The sequence below is a fragment of the Tursiops truncatus genome, chromosome 15 (genome assembly GCF_011762595.2).
Source record: "Tursiops truncatus isolate mTurTru1 chromosome 15, mTurTru1.mat.Y, whole genome shotgun sequence".
Lineage (NCBI taxonomy): Eukaryota > Metazoa > Chordata > Mammalia > Artiodactyla > Delphinidae > Tursiops > Tursiops truncatus.
In genome coordinates, this window is record NC_047048.1 from 25,283,209 (window position 1) to 25,302,512 (window position 19,304).

Below are 19,304 nucleotides of genomic sequence, written 5' to 3' on the forward strand. Positions count from 1 at the left end.
TCTGAGAAGGTGGGGCCAGTCTCGTTGCCTACGAGCTAGGTATGGCATTGTGTTGGCCAAAAAGTTCATTCTGGTGTTTCCGTAACATCTTAATAATACCTGTTTCACCACATCATCACCAACACGGTGTATTACCCAATATCACTACAATTTTAAATGAGATTTCACTTTAGACGACTGCTCTATGCGTATCTATCTCATAGGGCTGTTGGTGAGGACTTAAAGTAGAGTTTTAAGAGCAGGGCCTGCCACACACAGAGTGGCAATGGAGGTTAATAGTTATTGTATGATTACCACTATTAATCATTATTATTTGCCTCTCTCTCTCTGAGTTCCTCATCAGTATATTCACAAACGCTTTTTCCAAAGAGCTCAAACGTTCTGCCTACGGAATTTAGTTAATCCTCATAAATCTCTTCAGATGCTGGCTAGGATTTCAGGCACTGTGGGCTTTACAGAATAGGGAAGTGCAACAGGATAGCACTGTTCTAAGGTTACAGAACAGATCTGTGTCCCACGAGGTCAAAATGAGTCGAGTTTGGAATAGGAATGGGTTCCTCTAGGTTACAATGGCTGTGAAGCTTTTTTTCACTGCCATCCACTTTAAGAAATACACCAGGAACCAGAACACACATATAGACCTGAAACAAAAGTTTCAGAAACAATACTTCTATGTTTTCTATTTGTTCCATTCCATTTTATTGAAAATATGTTCATTGGGATATGCTAATAGATTTCAAAATCTACTATTGGGTTAAGACTAGTAGTTTAAAAGGCAGTGTTCTAGGTCAAAAATGTTGACCTTTCTGGGAATACAACTGGAATCATAGAACCTCACACTCAGTTTTGGGTACATTATTCCCTTGTTCCTTTTTCTTCATTTCCTTGGGACGCTAGAGCTTATTCGTTCATCAATCTTCACAAATAGCTCTTGGATTCCTTATGTGCACTGCCCAGTATTAAGCGCCAGTGGAGAAAACAGGCTTTGAAGAGCAAGAGGCCTGGATTCAAATCTCACCTCCACCATTTGCTGGTGATCTTGGTTACGCCTCTGCAGTCTTAAAACACTCAGTTTCCTCCTTTGTGAAACGTAGTAGTAATAGAGAAATCAATGTCAACGCATGTAAAGCACTTATAAGAGTGTCAGGCTCATTCATAGTAAGCCCTTAATACACTGGTTCTCAAGGAGTTATCCCCAAGATCAGCAGCATCAGCATCATTTAGTAACTTGTTAGAATGGAATTCTCGGACCTCACCCCAGATTTACTGAATCAGAAACTCCAGGGGTGGGGCCCAGAAATCGGTTTTAACAAGTTCTCCAGGTGATTCTGATGCATTCTCAAGTTTAATACCTGGTAACTATTAACAATTAGTACTTGAGGCTGCTGAGGTGAGCAGTGGGCAAATTATGAAGGCTAAAGTTAAGCCCTACGGTGCCAGCAAGACTCCTGGTAAGGTTCCAACCTGCCTCAGCCCGGGCTTACCCTCCCTCCTCCCTCAGCAGGGCCCGCCTAGTGCACTCGCTGATTGGTGGGGTCTCTCTGGACCGTCACCCCATCCAACCACGGAGAACGTAAACGAAGAGGGGCGGGACTAGGCGCGGCGAGAGCGGCGAGCCTGTTGGCTACAGGCCACGCCGCGGGGCGGGGCGGGGCTGCGCGTGCGCACGGCCTAGGCGCGCCCGTGTGGGCCGTTGAAAAATGGCGACTGTTGCTGAGCTGAAGGCGGGTGAGTGCGAATGGGAAGCTTGCCGGCTGAACTTTGTCGGCCTTCAGCCTGTGAAAAGGATGGGACGAAATGAGGGTGCGCGGAACACTAGTCAGCCTTTTCGCGGGTCGTTCTGTGGCGTCAGGGCCTGCGGAGCGTCCAGAGGGTGTGGCGGCCGCCGCGCGGGGGCCCTGAGGGGATGTGGTTGCATAGGGACAATGTTTAAACCGGCTTTGAGCTGGAGGAGGAGTCCCAGGATCCCCAGGTACCTGAGAGGTCTATAGTTCTGCACCTTGGGGCTCTGGCGCATCCTTCTGGACCTCGACGGGGGCGAGGCCGTGGGCCGGGCCTTTTCCTCCGGGCTGATGATTCCAATGTCTAAACCACCATTGTTGGTGTTCCGCACAATCCTAAACCATTTGCTTGCTTATGTCATTGCGTCCATACAACCACCTGCGAGGTGGGTCGCGATTTTCCAAGGGGAAAAAGTGGAGGTAGAAAGGTGTCTGGCTTGGCCATTCTCCTGTGTTTTTAGGAAAAGTTCCACAAAGGTTCGAGCCCTTAAGCTGAGAACATTTGTACACCGTTAGTTTTGACGCAAATGTCCAAACAAGTAATAGTAATTATAGTTATTAGCCATCGAGCCTTATGTGTCAGGCACAGCCCAGCGCCTGTGTTATCTAATTTATTCTGTGTATGAACCTTATGCCCATTTCATAGATTAGGAAATTGAGGCGCTGAGAGGTGAAATAGATTGACTAAAGTAATTTAGCTATAAAGAGGCAGAGTGAGAACCTAGAGATGCTGCACCAGGCCTGCAGGTCTTAGTTACTGAGTGATACTGCTGCCTGCCTAGTAAAACCAGTTACATTTTTCAGGGAATTTAGGCTCTAAATCAGTGATTCTTAGAGATTTGGTGGGGAGAGTATGATTTGAGAATATGATTCAGGAATTATTGATCTAAATGTATATTTGCGGCCCAGGACTGATGAACAATCATTACAAAGGCATACCTCTATCCACAAGGACAGACTTGACATGAATTGGTGAACTCTCTCCCCAGGAAACACATATCACCTGTACTATTGCATGCAACTTCTGAGGATTTAAAGATACGTTGGAATATAAACCAGGTTAAGAAGCTCTTTCCAAAGAAATTGTCATGGTACAGTGTTTTAATAACCATGATAATAGAGGGCAGATCAGGATGATACGGAACCCTAGAACTCTCTAGACAAGGGATGTCCTACACAGATGTAGGGAGCCCTTTATGCTTTCCTGCATTTGTCAGCTCTGAATATACTTAGTGTTCAAGAGAAACCCATTGAAAATGCTTGCCAATCAATTATCTTATATGGGCTTTCACCTTTTTAAAGCACTTTCCCCTCACATTTTTCCACCTTACTTGGTTCTACCTCTGAGACATAGAACTCATGTTGGAGAAGACAAGTGAGGCAGGAGTTAGTGATCTACCGCTGAGGTAGTGATGGGACATGCTGGGTTTCCTAACTCCAGCTTCATTAATTCTCATTTCTTTGCTGAGTTCAAGGCTGTGCTGTGTGCAAATACAGAGTAATTGGGGGGAAAAAATCTCTCCGTCTAATTTCTAAAGATGAAATTGGAGAACAGGGGTTCAGTTATGATCCCAACATGATAAAGCTGTACCTGCCTTTTATGGGCCTGTTGCACAGTCTGACTGGGTGATAACTACTCTTAACACACCTGCAAAAAAGGTTGAGGGGATGAATCTACATATAAGGGCCAAGAAAGGTTAAAGTCTAGTCCAGATTGTATCTCTTTAATCAACAAAACCTGACTCAGGTTTTTGTTGTTTATCAAAGCTTAAAAAAATTTCATGTCCATGCCTACTTGGATACACTCCCTGGGCTCCTTTTATTTTATTTTTGGCTGCATTGGATCTTCATTGCTGCACGTGGGCTTTCTCTAGTTGCTGCGAGCGGGGGCTACTCTTCGTTGCAGTGCGGGGACTTCTCATTGAGGTGGCTTCTCTTGTTGCGGAGCATGGGCTCTAGGCGCATGGGCTTCAGTACTTGTGGCTTGCGGACTCTAGAGTGCAGGCTCAGTAGTTGTGGCACATGGGCTTAGTTGCGCCGTGGCCTGTGGGATCTTCCCGGACCAGGACTCGAACCCATGTCCCGTGTGTTGGCAGGCGGATTCTTAACCACTGCGCCGCCAGGGAAGTCCCTGGGCTCCCTTTCTGAATTGTCATTATTGGGGTGTACTTATTTATAGCATAATACAGTATTAAACTATATTTATTACACCAATAGTATACAGCACAGTATTATAATGCCTCTAGGCAGCTCTCTATTCTAGGCACTATGGGTGAAATGTGTTAATTCTCTGGAGTTGTTATTTAGCTATTAAGGACAATGTGAGAGAAAAAAAAAAAAAGGTTCCAGACCACTGCAAGGGATGATGCCAATTCAGCCCTATCCATATTAGTATTTATAGCTAAATCTCATTATCATAACTACTGATATTTGTAATAATGACCCTTGCTTATCAAGAAGTTAGATTACATTCAGCATATATATCCCTGATTCCTTGAGATGACATTGATAAAGTTACATGTTAGATTTCTAAGTAGGCTTACAATTTCAAAATCTTACTGTTTTAAGGAATTAACTCATAATTGCCTTTAAAAAACAAACCCCCCAGAACAAAAGCCCACCTTTTTGTTCAGAATGGGCCATTTCCCAAGGTTTCTGGGTATCAGTTTTTATACAAAGGGCACGACATAGTCCTTCCTTTTTGGAGTGTACTTGTTATCTTTAATCGTCTACTTTCTGGACCAGAGGGTTTTAGTGACATACAGAACCTGTCTGCAGTGACAACCATTCTTGAAAAGATATGAGACACTGGGAGATAAGTTCAGGTCCCAGTAAGCTGAGTATATTTCTCTCCCCCTTTTCTTCTTCACTAAAGAATATGTATCAGTCTGTAGCCTCTGACAGTGATGATGTTGGAAGGATAAATTTGCATTTGCTTAAATATATTAAAATAGTAAATCATCGCAACTCAGGAACTTTATTTTTTATTACAAATGTGGCTTGTGGTAGCTAATGTGATGATTGTTCAGTTTGTCATAGAGTATAGGTTGAAAGTGCATGTTATGCCATTTACCTTTTAAGCATTTTTCTTCAGAGTTTGGCTAAGAATGACAAAATTCCTTCTGTAACTGAAGCATTAATATTTTATATTTAACAGTTTTAAAGGACACCTTGGAAAAAAGAGGAGTATTAGGGCATTTAAAAGCAAGGATTCGAGCTGAAGTTTTCAATGCTCTTGATGATGAAAGTGAACCTCGACCATTATTGTCTCATGAAAACCTTCTAATTAATGAATTAATTCGGGAGTATTTGGAATTCAACAAATATAAGTATACAGCATCTGTCCTCATAGCAGGTAAGAGGTTATTTATTGTTAGTTACCTGATATGAAATCTGCCTCTTCCCTTCTCCCAATTCTCAGAAAGTGTTTAGCCTAGAAATCTAATTCCATTACCAAACAGTATCATCTGGGACATGACTGGAACATAAAACCTCCCATGGGCTCTTTCCATAGCTTGAACAAGTGCTTGTGAGGTTTATTGTATTATAGGGGGAAATAACTCAATAAACACTTAAACTAGGTGCATACTTTGAAAAATCATCCATAATTCCTGGCACTGACAATAAATACTTGTTTACTGGTATTGAGAATAAACAATTCTTTACATTTTACCCTATGTGCTGTCCGTCTTTTTTCTATGTATATGCTTTAAAAATACACACACACAGATTTAATATATATTCTTTATTAAAAAATATAAAACATTGGGAGATAAAGCCTCAAAATATTGCTACCATGTATTGATCAGGCACTGTATACAAATGTATGTGAAAGCATGATATCTAAAAAGGATTAGATAATCTATAGAAATTTCAAATAACTGTGTTGTACACCTGAAACTAATATAATATAATATTGTGAACCAACTATACTTAAATAAAAAAAGAAATAAGAGGTCAACTATACTTCAATTAAAAAGAAGAAGAAAAAAAAAAGAAAAGGATTAGGAAGGTAAACTCCAAACTCATTCTAGTGATGGGAGGGAGAGAAATGGTATTGGGGGGAGGGAGTCAACAGTTAAAAAGAAATTTATTTTATCTGTTAAATTTTATTTCTTAAGAAAGCAAAAGAACTGGAAGAATATGCACAATAGTCAGGATCAGCATTGCCTCTGGGCTGGGGGAGATGAGGTTGGGAGGATGATCAAAAACACCTTGCATGTACATAACTTGATTCCCTTGTTCAAGGTGTAATCTGTGCTTTAAGACTGTTTGGTGCCTTGGAGATGTGCCTCATCAAAGAAAAGAGATCATGAAGTGGATTTTGGAAGAGAGAATGGATTCCTTATTTGTGATGCTGGAACTTTCCATTCGATAGATCTTTTGTTAATATTCTAGATCTTTTATTTAATGTTAACTGAATGTTAATACCTTAACTGAATGAAGACTGATGATCTTTATTGGTTTAAGGATCTTCAATATCAGTATCTTCACTTTCTTCAGTTTGTTATAGATGGCTATATAATACATTAATAATCAGAAAAGAAGAATATGAAAATATCATCAATTAGATGTCTTGGACTTGTGCTTACCTAGAATGGAATATAATGATATAGTCAAGTTTCTACAGTGTCTTGGCTTTTTAAAACAAAAAATGAGGTAAAATTAACATATAAGATTCTTTACCATTTTTAGTATATAGTTCTATGGATTTTACCAAATTCATACAGTTGTGTAACTACCACCACAATCACAATCACGATATAGAACGTTTCCATCACCTCAAAAAATTGTGTCCCTTTGTAGACAACCTCTTCTACCCTCAAACCCCTAGCAACCTCTGATCTGTTGTTTTCTGTACCTATCATTTGCCTTTTCCAGAACATCATATAAGTGAAACCATGCAGGATGTAGCATTTTGAATCTTTTTCCTTTCACTCAGCATAACACATTTGAGACCATGCTGTTATTTTTCCACTCCGAATAGCATTCCATTGTATGGTTGTATTGATGTATCTATTATCAGTTGATAGACATTTGGGTTGCTTCTAGTTTTTGGCAATTATGAGTCAAGCTGCTATAAAACATTCATTTACAAGTTTGGCCGAACGTTGTTTTCATGTCTCTTGGGTAAAGAGCTAAGAGTGGGATTGCTGGGTTGTGTGTGGTAAGTGTATGCTTACCTTTATAAGTGGATGCAACATTTTGTTCTCCTACCGGCAGAGTATGAGGGTTCCAGTTGCCCTGTGTCCTTGCCAGCACTTCATATTAGTGTTTATTGTACTTTTAGATTTATTGCCGCCAAATGGATATCAGCACTGTCATGTATTTAATTTACAGGCTTCTTAGAAAATAGGACTTCTGAAGTCTAGTATATAGAAACAATATTTTCCCAACTCAAAATTGGGGGATTTAAAAAATAAATTTATGTTAAACTGTATTAAAATATGCATTTAACAAAGTGGCTATTCTGAAAGTCATAAAATCACACACAGTTGCATCTGCCTTGGTGTGTGCCATCATTCTTCTAAAATCTGAAAAATGTGTATACCTCGTAAGTGTGGTTTTTATCAAAATCCTATTTACTTTTTACATTAATAAGGACTCAGTGTTTTATGATTTTCCCCCCAGAATCTGGTCAACCCATAGTTCCATTGGACAGACAGTTTCTCATCCGTGAACTAAATGCATTTGAAGAATCAAAGGATAATACAATGTAAGAAGTTTTTTAAAAAAATAAGTTTTCAGATACTGTTGTATTGGAGTCATAATTGCATAGCAGTGGTTTTATTTCATTTTAATTCAGGAGGTATGTATTTGGGCCCAGTGTGTATCTAGCACACGTCTACGGTGTGCAGCTGTGTGTAGGTGCTAAATGCCTGTGGTTTCAGAGGACTGAGCACCCCTGCTTTATCCTAAGGGTCACGTCTCTTGGCTTCTTCATCCATCCTTTTGTTTTTTACCTGAGGCTTTGCTCTATCAGTTGTTTTCTTCCTCACATTTAACTCTTCCTCCTCACTGCTTCCTTCACTTCAACTTGGGAATGTACTCAAATCTCTCCTCTCCAAAAAAACCTCTTAACTCCTTTTTATCCCTGAACTTAGTGAAGATCAACCCCCTGTTTTCATTTTGTTATTACCCCCTCTTTTGCCTTCTCTGCATTTTAAGTTCTCCCCTCACCATTTGTACTGAAACTATGCTCTTGAAAAAGAGTGACCACTTTCTAGTAGTTTCTTAGTTTTTTTCCTACTTTAGTGTTTCTTAAACTTTTTCTAGAGGATCCCTGAATGGCAGAAAAAATTGTACCTAGGATGCCTGGGAACATAGATCAAAGCACCTTTCCCCTGGTAAGAAATTTCTTTGAAGTCTCATGTTTTCTCTTTCTAAAAGGTTTATTGAATTTTTTCATTCTACTTCATGATATAATTATTTTTACCATTAAAATGTTTTAAATGACATGCCAATTAAATTGAACTCTCCCTCAAATCTTTGTGTAAAATTAGTGTTCTGGGATCATATGCCACCTGTACTTTGTACCAGGCCCCTAGCACTAAGAGTAGATATATATCTATTTCCAATTTGAGAAGCTCAGCTTTACTTGAGTTTCTGCAGTGTTTTGTAATATTGACAACTCTTCCTTAAAACACTTCTTGTCATTTGTCTTTTATGACCCTTTACTGTCTTGGTTTTTCTGTCTCCCTAATGGTCGTCACAGTTTCTTCATTGGTTCCTTTAAGGTTCCTTTAAATTGTGGGCACTCTCCCCCAAGTTTTGTCCTTAACTTTCTTTTCCTCTTGTCCCCCTGCCCACTTTTCTATGTAGTCTTGAGTCTTTAATGATGTCTCCACGCTGGTGACTGTGCTTTAAATCTTACAGAGCTCGTGAATTACGGGCCCACATTTCTGCTGGCATCTCAAACTCTGTGTGTCCAAAAATCAAGTCCATTATTTTCATCTCTTCAAGCCCCCCTCATAGCTTCCTCATACAGCCATTCAGGTCTTCACCTGAGAGCTCACTTGCACTTCCGGCTCCTTACTTCTCCACCAGTCATTTTGCGAGTCTCATCAATTTGGCCTGTGCAGTAGCGCCTGTCTGTCCTCACGACCTGTGCCGTGCAGTTCAGGAGGCGTCTGTCCCGTTTCTCTCCAGTCACTTTCTTTTCTAACTCATGTCACGCTGCCAATAGTTTGCTTTCTGAAAGCAAATGTTGCTTTAAAGCATTTCCATTGAAAAGTTTTCAGATTTCAAAAAGTAATGTGGTCCATATATGGTGTAGGCTCCAGTGGAAGTCTGAAGTAGCATTAATAGTCACATTAATATTTTTCAGTGAAACTTAAGAATTTTCACAAAAAGTAGATAAAGTGTATAATAACCTTATATTAGGTCAAGCCATGCCACCAAATGAGTTTGTGCCAAATTTATGAAGAAAATTAGTTTTCAGAGTTTTTGTTTTTCAGAATTGCAAATAAGGCATTGTGAAGCTGTACTTTAAAAACATTAAGTAGGATTTTTGAAAAAAGAAACCTTAATATTCATGAAGCTGCAGGTTAAATGTGGTAGTTTTATATTTTCTAATATGTCTTAAAAATTTTAAATCTTAAGTAAATTTTATTGTAAATTTGGAAAACAGAATTTTTTTAATTTAAAAATCTTCTTTGACCAGTTAACACTTTGGGAAACAATGGTTTAAAGTAGACGAAGAGACCTATTTTATATTCCTGTATGAAGCTTTTATAAGAGCTGAGGCATCTTATTAAATAGAGAAACTCACTCTCTTGGTTTCTTTGTGGTATGGAAAAATTGCTTTTGTGTGTAGTTGGTTATTTATTGCTGTATAACAGATTACCCCAGAAGTTGGTGGTTTAAAACAACAGACATTTATTATCAGTGGAGAGGAATCTGGGCATGGCTTCTGTGGCTGGTCTCACTCAGGAGATTGCAGTTAAGATGTTGACCAGAGATACAGTCATCTGAAGGCTTGGCTGGAGCTGGAGGATCCATTTCCATGTGGCACATTCACATGGCTGCTTGTTGGAGGCCTCAGTTCTTCACTACATGAACCTTTCCACGGGACAGCTTGAGTGTCCTCATGACATGGCAACTGACTTACCCTAGGGAGAATGACCAAGAGAGAAGGCAAGGAGGAGGCCGCAATGCCGTTTATGACCTAGACTCTAAAGTTGCAAGTGCTGTCACTTAATGCCTTACTCAGTTCCTGAGAAGTGAGTTCAGCTCACACTCAAGAGGACAGCAGTTAGACTCCACCTTTTGAAGGGAAAGGATGTCATACTTTGAACCATCACACCTGCTAATAAGTAGATAGATTATCTCAAAAAGACAGTCCATTAAATTGATATTTTCAACAGTGATATTGGAAACAAGGGAAAACCACTCTTTATTGTCATCAGAGCAGCCTCCATTGGTGCAAGGGCACTAATGTAAATCTCCAGGCAGCATGCTGTAAGGAAAAGAATATGGGACTTGGGGTTCAAGTGTAAAGTTTGTTGACTATCTAAGCAATCTCTAGCAAATCCTCAGTGAGCTGTGGTTTTCTTATTTATAAATTGGAGATGATGATTATGATATCACAAGGTAAAGATAAAATGAAGAGAGAGAAGAGTATTTTGTAAACTGTAAAGTAGCTTTTAAAATACTAGTTCTTGCCCGACTCCTGTATAGCTTGCATTTATATACCATTTAATATGTGCCAGGTATGGTTCTAAGCACTTGATATTTATTAACTCATTTTGTCCATAACTGCCCTATGAGGTAGAGACTATGCTTATCCTCATTTATAGAGGAAGAAACATTTATGAGGCTGGGGACGTTAAGAATCTTGCTGAGGTCAAGTGGCAGGGCCAGGATTTGAACCCAGGCAAGGATTTATTAATCCAATAAATATATATTGAATAGTTGTTTTGTATCAGACCATGTTAGGTAGTGGGAAATCTTATACTGGACTTCGGAGTTTAAAAAAAAAATGCTGATTCCTGTGCATTGATTGAAATTGTATTTCAGCTTAGGTGAGGTTTAACTTGTTAGTGTTTTCTCTGGATTTTAAAATTGTCTTTAGAGTTAAATGGTACACTTAAATTTGAAAAGGCATGAACAAGTTTGCAATTTGGATAATAACCATGCATCTTTTTTCTTTTAAGTCTGGTGAATTACTTGGCTATTTTCGTGTCAGAGGCTACCTTTTAAAGAGTAGATATTTTTAAGCTTTTCCTATTTATTCAAATTGAATTGATTTTGATTTTCTTCCTGCTATAGACCTCTTTTATATGGAATTTTAGCTCATTTCTTGCATGGAACTAAGGATGACATCCAAAATACATTTCTGAAAGGGTCTTCACTTCAGCCTCCAAACCCAAATCTTGGCAGACAACCTAATGGAAGAAAGCAAATGGGTATGAGTTTTCTGAGACTTATCATTTAGCTATCAGCAAGTATGTTTTCTTCCTATCTGTTTTTATCTTTGGAACAGTTTTTCCTAAGATTTTGAGTCAAAGTTTAATTCCATTTATATCCAATATAGTTAGCCCGTGTTATTTATCCTCAAAAAAACAATGCTTTTCAGAATGAGAATCTTGTGAGGGGTGGGGAGATGACTAGACAAAATTCTTAGATATAATTTCTATAAAGAAGTGTTGAAAAACTTGATTTTCACATAGATTTTGTACTCTTTGGAGTAGCTTAGATCCTTAGCGTACTGAAGAAGGAGCTTTTTATCACATTATCAATTTTTTCCCCTCTAAGACTGAAAAAAGGCAAGATTGCTGAATATAGATAGAGCAGTCAGAGGTTTATGTGTTGTCCTTTGCATTTTCAGGATTCCTTTCTTTTGAGGGGGTGGGGGGAATACTCTTTGTGGTAGTGTTGTAGTTATCTATAAATAAATTCTTAGGAGAACAGCTCATATTTCTTTTAAGAATGCTCACTCTTCCAATGAGGTTTCAGTTGTTTTGATTATATCAGCAGTAGAACCTCAGTTTGATAATCTAAATTGAATGGTTTATAGCTCAGTGTTTCCAACTGTGGTTGAGAGTTGATCTCTCTTTTTAAGGATAGTCATAGGTGGGGCTCAGGCAGCTGATTATCAGAACAAATATAAATCTTTTTTTTTTGAACCTGCACCCTTGGCAGTGAAAGCGTGGAGTCCTAACCACTGGACTGCCAGGGAATTCCCAGAACAAATATAAATCTTGACTGTTGAAGTAAACTTTTAAGAAACATCTAAAGTGCAAATTGTCTTTTGCAGTTTTCCTGAACTGCCATGAGCAATATTGATCATGTTGGGCTTCCCTGGTGGCGCAGTGGTTAAGAATCCACCTGCCAATGCAGGGGACACAGGTTCGAGCCCTGGTCCAGGAAGATCCCACATGCCGCAGAGCAATTAAGCCCGTGCACCACAACTACTGAGCCTGCACTCTAGAGCTTGCGAGCCACAAATACTGAGCCCACGTATCACAACTACTGAAGCCTGCGTGCCTAGAGCCCGTGCTCTGCAACAAGAGAAGCCACCACAGTGAGAAGCCTGTGTACCTCAATGAAGAGCAGCCCCTGCTCGCTGCAACTAGAGAAAGCCCGTGAACAGCAACGAGGACCCAACACAGCCAAAAACAAATAAATAAATTTTAAAAAAAGAAAGTATTTAATTGCCTTTTGAGATAATTGCGAATATTTAAAAAAATATATTGATCATATTAAATACTTACTCTGTCTCTTAGATCTGAAAGCAAAATATTTGTGAATCACGGTGATCTCTTGAAGGTTAGTTCTGACTTTACTAGGAGTTATCCTTCTATATATCTTAGAATTCTAAGTCCATGGAACATTGGAAAAGAAATCATTCCCGTCTTCTTATTTTAGTTGAGAAAACCAAGACTAAGAGGTTCATTGACTCATCTAAAGCCTGTAGCTGATCATTTTTAGCAGAATCAACACCCTTGATTGCCATTCCTGTACACTTTCCACTTAAAGAATATGGAGAAGTTTTCTTAGTTCCTTTTTCAGGTATTGGTAAGGAACTGTCATTGTTGCCTACTATTTGGCAAGAACTTAAAAAACAAAACAAAACACACAGTACAAGAGTAAATGTCTAAACATCAGTAGTATAATGTGAAATTCCCTCTAACCTCCTCCCTCCTTGCCTCTCCCTAACGCCTTGATTTCCCTCCCCTCCACAGAAGGTAGTGCTGTTAGCAGCTTGGTGGGTGTCCTTCAGGAGTCATTTCTACATATTTAAATTTATATGCACTGTTCCTGTGCATATTATTCCTACAGTTTGCTTTTTTCACTTGTTTTATCAATTTATGTAGATCTGCTTCTACCTCGTTCTTTCTGTAGTATTCCATAGTACTATTGTTAATCACTCTTTACTGATCTACTTTTGTATCTTTTTTTTTTTTTTTTTTTTTTTGGCTGCATTGGGTCTTCATTGATGCGCATGAGGAGCTTTCTCTAGTTGTGGTGAGCGGGGGCTACTCTTAGTTGTGTTGTGCGGGCTTCTCACTGTGGTGGTTTCTCGTTGCAGAGCACAGGCTATAGGCGTGTGGGCTTCAGTAGTTGCAGCACGCGGGCCCTAGAGCTCTCAGGCTTCAGTGATTGTGGAGCACAGGCTTAGTTGCTCCGTGGCATGTGGGATCTTCCCGGACCAGGGATTGAACCCGTGTCCCCTGCGTTGGCAGGTGGATTGTTAACCACAGCACCACCAGGGAAGTCCTACTTTTGTATGTTTTAAATTTTTTGCTTTTACAGTATTGCAGGGTAGCATTAGTATTTTTCTTATGTGGATGCCTAGAAGTAGAATTGCTGGTTCAAAATATATGCATATTAAAAAATGTAGTAGATATTGTTTAATTCCCCTCCAAAAAGGCTTTACCACTTTACATGCTTGCCAAGAATATATGATAATGCCAGTTTCTCTTTAATTGTCACCGGTGGATATTGTACACATTAACACATGTTAACACAGCAAACCCATGACGTTGGTATTTTTAGTTCCAGTTGGGTGGGTGGGGGCAGGGTGTGCTAGAGAGGATGCAAGAGTCCTTGGGTTACCTTGGCTCCTGTCTGTATAAAGTGCCAGAGACATCAAAGATTCGAGTTCAGCAAAGCTATGGGTACCTATTCTGTGGAAGACTCAGAAAGGAGAATGAGTGCACTAATAGGAGAACAGTGATATTGCAAATTATTTTTCTTGATCATCAAAAATGTTACTGACACAACAGGAACCTCGTGCAATGAATTGTGAAGAATTGTTAGCCCCAAATTGCATTATTTTTCAGTAACACATTTAGGCATTTAGGCATTCCATTTACTTTCTCAACTCCAACTTATTGTGTGAAAGATACATAAGTTTTATTTGACAACATCGAGACGTTATAAAGGTATTAAAATAATTATTCTTCAGATTATATACCTTCTATCTACACAAAGTCATCCAGCTGAAATATAAAACACTAAAATTAAATTCTCTTTTATTTGAAGATAAGTCCAAAGCCTGCCATCATGAAAGCACTTCTTTTATTAAAGCTTTCAGAGTACAAAAAAAAAATGAAGAGGGTTTATATAACAGGCACACTCACCTTTGAAATGGTAGCCAGTTCATTAATGCTGCTGATATTAGTGCTTGTAATATTGAAAGCAAGGTAGTTTTTGCTATAAATAAAAGCCCAGATATTTTATAATAGAGAAAATCATTATCAGCTCAACATTATTGCACATCTATGAAGTACATGAGTGACATACTTAACTCTTTTATAACACTTCTCTAGAAAACCTAAAATGGTTTTGCCTTAAGGATATTGTTGATCTTGTTCTTCCAGCAAAGTTGCCTAACACTGAGGGGGATGAATTTTCCAGACCTGTGGTAGTGTTAGCACTCTGCACTGCCTCTGAGGATGAGGGGCTGCTCTGGACTAGCAAGACTGTGTGTACAGCAACTTGTCCTCAGAATTAGCAAATCTAGTGTGCATTTTTGGTGCTACAATTGCATATTTCTAACAACTTGTCTAAATTTGTATTTTTTTGTCTCCTGTTATCAAAATGGTCATTAAAAAGGTTTTGTATTTTTACTTGTAAAGAGTGTTTGGGGAATTGGGGGTTAGGATTGGGGGGTTCATGTTTTCTTAGGAATTTAGTTTGTGCATCACATTTTTTTCTTTTTTTTTTTTTGGCTGCGCTGGGTCTTCATTGTGGTGCGTGGGCTCTCTAGTTGTGGCACGCAGGCTTAGTTGCCCCATGGCATGTGGGATCTTAGTTCCCTGGTTGGGATCTTAGTTCCCTGACCAGGGATCAAACCCATGTCCCCAGCATTGGAAGGTGGATTCTTAACCACTGGACCACCAGGGAAGTCCCTGTGCGTTGCATTTTTGTCGCATTGGATGTTAAGTCTCTTTAGGTTCTTTTAATCAAGAATACTTCTGCCTGCTCCCCTCTCCCCCAGGACAAAAGAAATGGAGCATACATAACTAGGGCCCTTTCTTTACTATTCTGGAGCACAGTGTGTGGTCACAGAGGCTCTGGGCTCCTCTGAACCTGCATGGAACTTTCTTGTTTTGGGCTGAAGAACATTTTCTACAATTTCTCGGGGGGTTTTCTGATTTTGGTAGGAAGTTGTAAACCATGCTAGTTTTCTTCTTGCCGCAAGAGGGTGCTGCTGGGAGGATTTCTATTTGAAGAAAAGTTTTTTGTTTTTTGTTGTTTTTCTTTTTAGTTGAGCTTTGGCATCCCTCAAAATACTAATTGAATACACAGTCCTTTCTTGTGAATTCCATTCCTTACATACAGTGTAAGTTTGTAAGTACTTATCCATGGGTTTACTCCAGGGTGTACTCTATTCACTTACAAAAAAATAGTCAGGAAACACTTGTGAAAAATTAGAGTGAGTCCCTAGTACTAAACATTTCTGATTTCTTCAATAGGGTTTTTTAAAAAAACCCTTTTATTGTCCTAAGCCATCTAAAGAACTCAAACAATATTAAATATATAACATCCTATAATGTATGTAGATAAGTCTGCCTGCTGCCCATTTTTACTTGGGATGAGTACTGACCTTTGCTTCTGTTCATTGCAGAGGACCACCTACAGAAGGAGCAGGGGAGGAGCGCTAACACTGAAAACCTGCACACTTCTCCCGCAATGAAGAGATGACATTTCCATGTGGGGCATTTTTTATAAACTTGTATGCATTAAATAACGTATTTATCCTCCTAATGTTACCAGAATTCATCACTAATATTTGTACTTTGTGGAAATGTGAGTTTCTGCAAAACCTTTAGCCCCTTGTGTTTTACTGCATTTGTGAATAAAAGCTAACTCTGTCATCTAGCTTACCAGATTTGACTTGAAAGAAAATGTGTTGTTTTTAGGAAGATTTTAAAGGCCCCTAAAGTTTTGAGAAATGAAAGGGTTTTTTAGTTCCCTATAAATTCTTCTAAAAAAAAATCAGGTCTTTATAGCCATACGCTCTGTTCTTTGTTTGGCTGCACCACATGGCTTCCAGGATCTTAGTACCCCAGCCAGAGACTGAGCCCAGGCCCCCGCAGTGAAAGCACTGAGTCCTGACCACTGGACTGCCAGGGAATTCCCTGCTCTGTTCTTTACCATGGCACATTAATGAAATTTCCTTCAGGCTGGAATTATGTGGATTTATAGGAAAATTCATTCATGTTTAAAAAAAAAAAATTTAAAAGAACACCAAAACCAGAAAAAACTATAATTCCTATAAAGTTTGATTGTTTTCGGGGGTGGAGCTAGCTATTTTTCAGATAACCATTTATAATTAGGTTTAAGTATCTGAATTACTACCTAAATTTGAACATTGAAACTTGGTAACGACGTACTTTTTCCTTCCTTAGACAGTTTGGTTTCTCCTAGAAGATTTAATTAAAAGGTGTGTGGGGGGGAATAATTCTTTTAATTCTGCTGTAAGTAAACCAAGAGTTTATTACGTGAAGAATGTGGAATAAACATGAAGAGACAGGCTTTATGAGAAATACCAGAAAGTACCTTTTAAAAGATGGCATTGTTTAACCTCCATGTGGCCTTCAGTTGTGCAATTACAAGATGAGCTATGAAAGGGCCAACTCTTACTTGTATGGGCTCTGAGTGTCTTATTAAATGTCGATTTTTATTCTTGGGGTAGAAAAATAGTAAGAGCTCTTATAGTGCCATCTCTAAAATGCTACTTTGATATTCATTGACATTTTTATAATGTGGAGTCTTCAGACTGATTTCACTGAAAACAACAAACTATTATAGTAGACACCTGATTGGCACAAATCATAAGGTGTATTCAGAACAAAACTGCATGGGCGCCTGTACACTGACAACATTTAGCTTAAACATTTTCCACAGGGAAGGTGATAAGCGCTGTAGTTGACAGAATTGGCGTTCTTTTCAGGGTATAGATTCTGTGCTGCTTTTGGAAATTATTGAAACTTGATTTTATTTTTGGTGCTAGTCAGGGTTCAGTCCTTACAGATTAACCAAGAACTTTTATCTGAATGCAGAAAATTATTTAAAAAATTGCCTTAAACCATACTTTACAAGTCAAAGGATTTTGAGAGGCCCTATTGGTGGGCTAAAATTACATATACAGATGTAGAAGTATTATAAGGGCTCATTTCCATTTTTTAAATGAAATCTATAGTACCTGATTACAGTTATGAATTCCATTGTATTGTATGGGGAGTATAAATATCTGAATTATTCTCAGAGGATTTAGTTTACATGCAGGGCTGTTGGTAGTGGACACTGTTTACCTCAGGAATTGCAATCATGCAGGACTGGGTTAAGAAAAAATGCTGGAGTTTGTCATTTTGGATACTGATATAAAATCATCAAAATAGAAGCTAAACAGAATTGTCACATGTAGTCTATAGCACATTTGTATGCATTATTCTATAACTGGTTTGTACCTAGGCAACTTTTATACTTCAGTGTATCATTTAATAAAAAAAAAAAAATTCAAGCAACTCACCTTTGTGCAAAGGGCTTTCCTCTGACTGTTCTGTCATCAAGAGGTGTCCACTGGAACCAGAAGAAGGCTTGGCGATGGCTCCCTAGGCCTTCATTCGGGATCTCCAGGAACCTAGTTGTTGGAGGGTGCATAGTAAGGTTGAGGGTACTTGGCATCAGCCATATCACCCCGGGACAGTTATTCTTCATAGGTGGAAGTGGTAGGGGCTGGTGGTGGTATTCTCTGAGGGGACAGTATCATAATGTGTGGGGCCACATATGGCTTGAAAAAGTGCATTTAGTAGTAGTTTTTTTTTTTGGCCATGCCACGTGCCTTGTGGGATCTTAGTTCCCTGACCAGGGATTGAACCCGGGCCCTGGCAGTGAAAGCTCCGAGTCCTAACCACTGGACCGCCAGGGAATTCCCATATGTTCTAGTAGTTTAAATAGGTTCCTGAGCTGAGACACTTAAATTCAAGGAAGGAAAAGACAAAAATAAACACAGAGGACCCATCAAACTCTTCTCACGAACCCATAAATTAAATTAGTACATCATTTCTGGTGGTTTTCATGAGGTTGTTGGGAGAAGTTATCCTCCAGACATGCTCCAAACTCCAGGAGAAGTTTCAGGAGAAAACTTATACAAAAATAGGATGGGAATTGGACTTGAAGAGGGATTTAGGAAAAGTAGACATTTAAAACTTTGGCAATGTAAAAACTCGGCAAGAGCAGAGGTGGCGTTTGAAGATGATAAATTTAAGCATAGCATATATGCTTGCTTAGAATAAACTAATAGCTTTATAATTATGTGCAAGAACACATTTATATATGACTCACATGCCTGTATGATTATGTAAAATTTGATGTGTTCTTTTAACCTGAAGCCAAGTGTACGTGAATGATTAACATTTTGTGAAAATATGCCTTTAAAGGCATTTAGGGCAATGCTTCCCAGCCACTTGGCATTTCATTTTTGTAACAACCATTCTGCAAGGATTGTGTGGTCTTCATTAATTTTTGTTTAAATGAAAGTGGGGTAAAATTATCTTAAAAAAATAGACAATTTTGTAAAGCAGTTTTAGGTTCACAGCAAAATTGAGTGTGAAGTACAGAGTTCTCACATACCCTTTGTCCCCACACACTCACAGGCTCCCCTGTTATCAACATGACCCCCGAAAGTGGTACATTTGTTACAATCAGTGAACCTACATTGACCCATCATTATTACTCAAAGTCTGTAGTTGACCTCAGGGTTCACTGTTGGTGCTGTACAGCCTATGGGTTTGAACAAATGTATAGTGACATGTATCCACCCACCATTACAGTATCAGTAGTTTCACTGCCCTAAAAATTTTCTGTGCTCTATTCATCGCTCCTTTCTCCTCTAGCTCCCGGCAACCACTGATCTGTTTACTGTCTCCATAGTTTTGCCTTTTCCAGAATGTCATATAGTTGGACTCATACAGTGTGTGGCCTTTCATATTGTTTTCCTTCACTTAGTAATATGCTTTTGTTTCCTCCATGTCTGCTCATGGCTTGATAGCCCATTTCTTTTTAGTG

The 19,304-nt window shown here is 39.0% G+C and overlaps 1 protein-coding gene across 6 annotated transcripts; it reads left to right on the plus strand.

The window, feature by feature from the left end:
* Nucleotides 1-1,609: 1,609 nt before the first annotated feature.
* On the plus strand, nt 1,610-16,122 carry CEP20 (centrosomal protein 20). 6 transcript variants are annotated; one of them, XM_019928635.3, is made up of 6 exons: nt 1,686-1,803; nt 4,939-5,136; nt 7,413-7,497; nt 11,052-11,188; nt 12,509-12,551; nt 15,859-16,122. In XM_019928635.3, the coding sequence occupies exons 1-5, from the start codon at nt 1,701-1,703 to the stop codon at nt 12,529-12,531; spliced, it is 546 nt and encodes a 181-aa protein (XP_019784194.1). In that variant the 5' UTR covers nt 1,686-1,700; the 3' UTR covers nt 12,532-12,551; nt 15,859-16,122. The 6 variants fall into 6 exon arrangements, with proteins under 6 accessions (XP_004311464.1, XP_019784194.1, XP_073648369.1 ...); XM_073792268.1 differs by having other exon boundaries at nt 12,651-15,880; XM_004311416.4 differs by lacking the exon at nt 12,509-12,551 and having other exon boundaries at nt 1,610-1,728.
* Nucleotides 16,123-19,304: the final 3,182 nt, after the last annotated feature.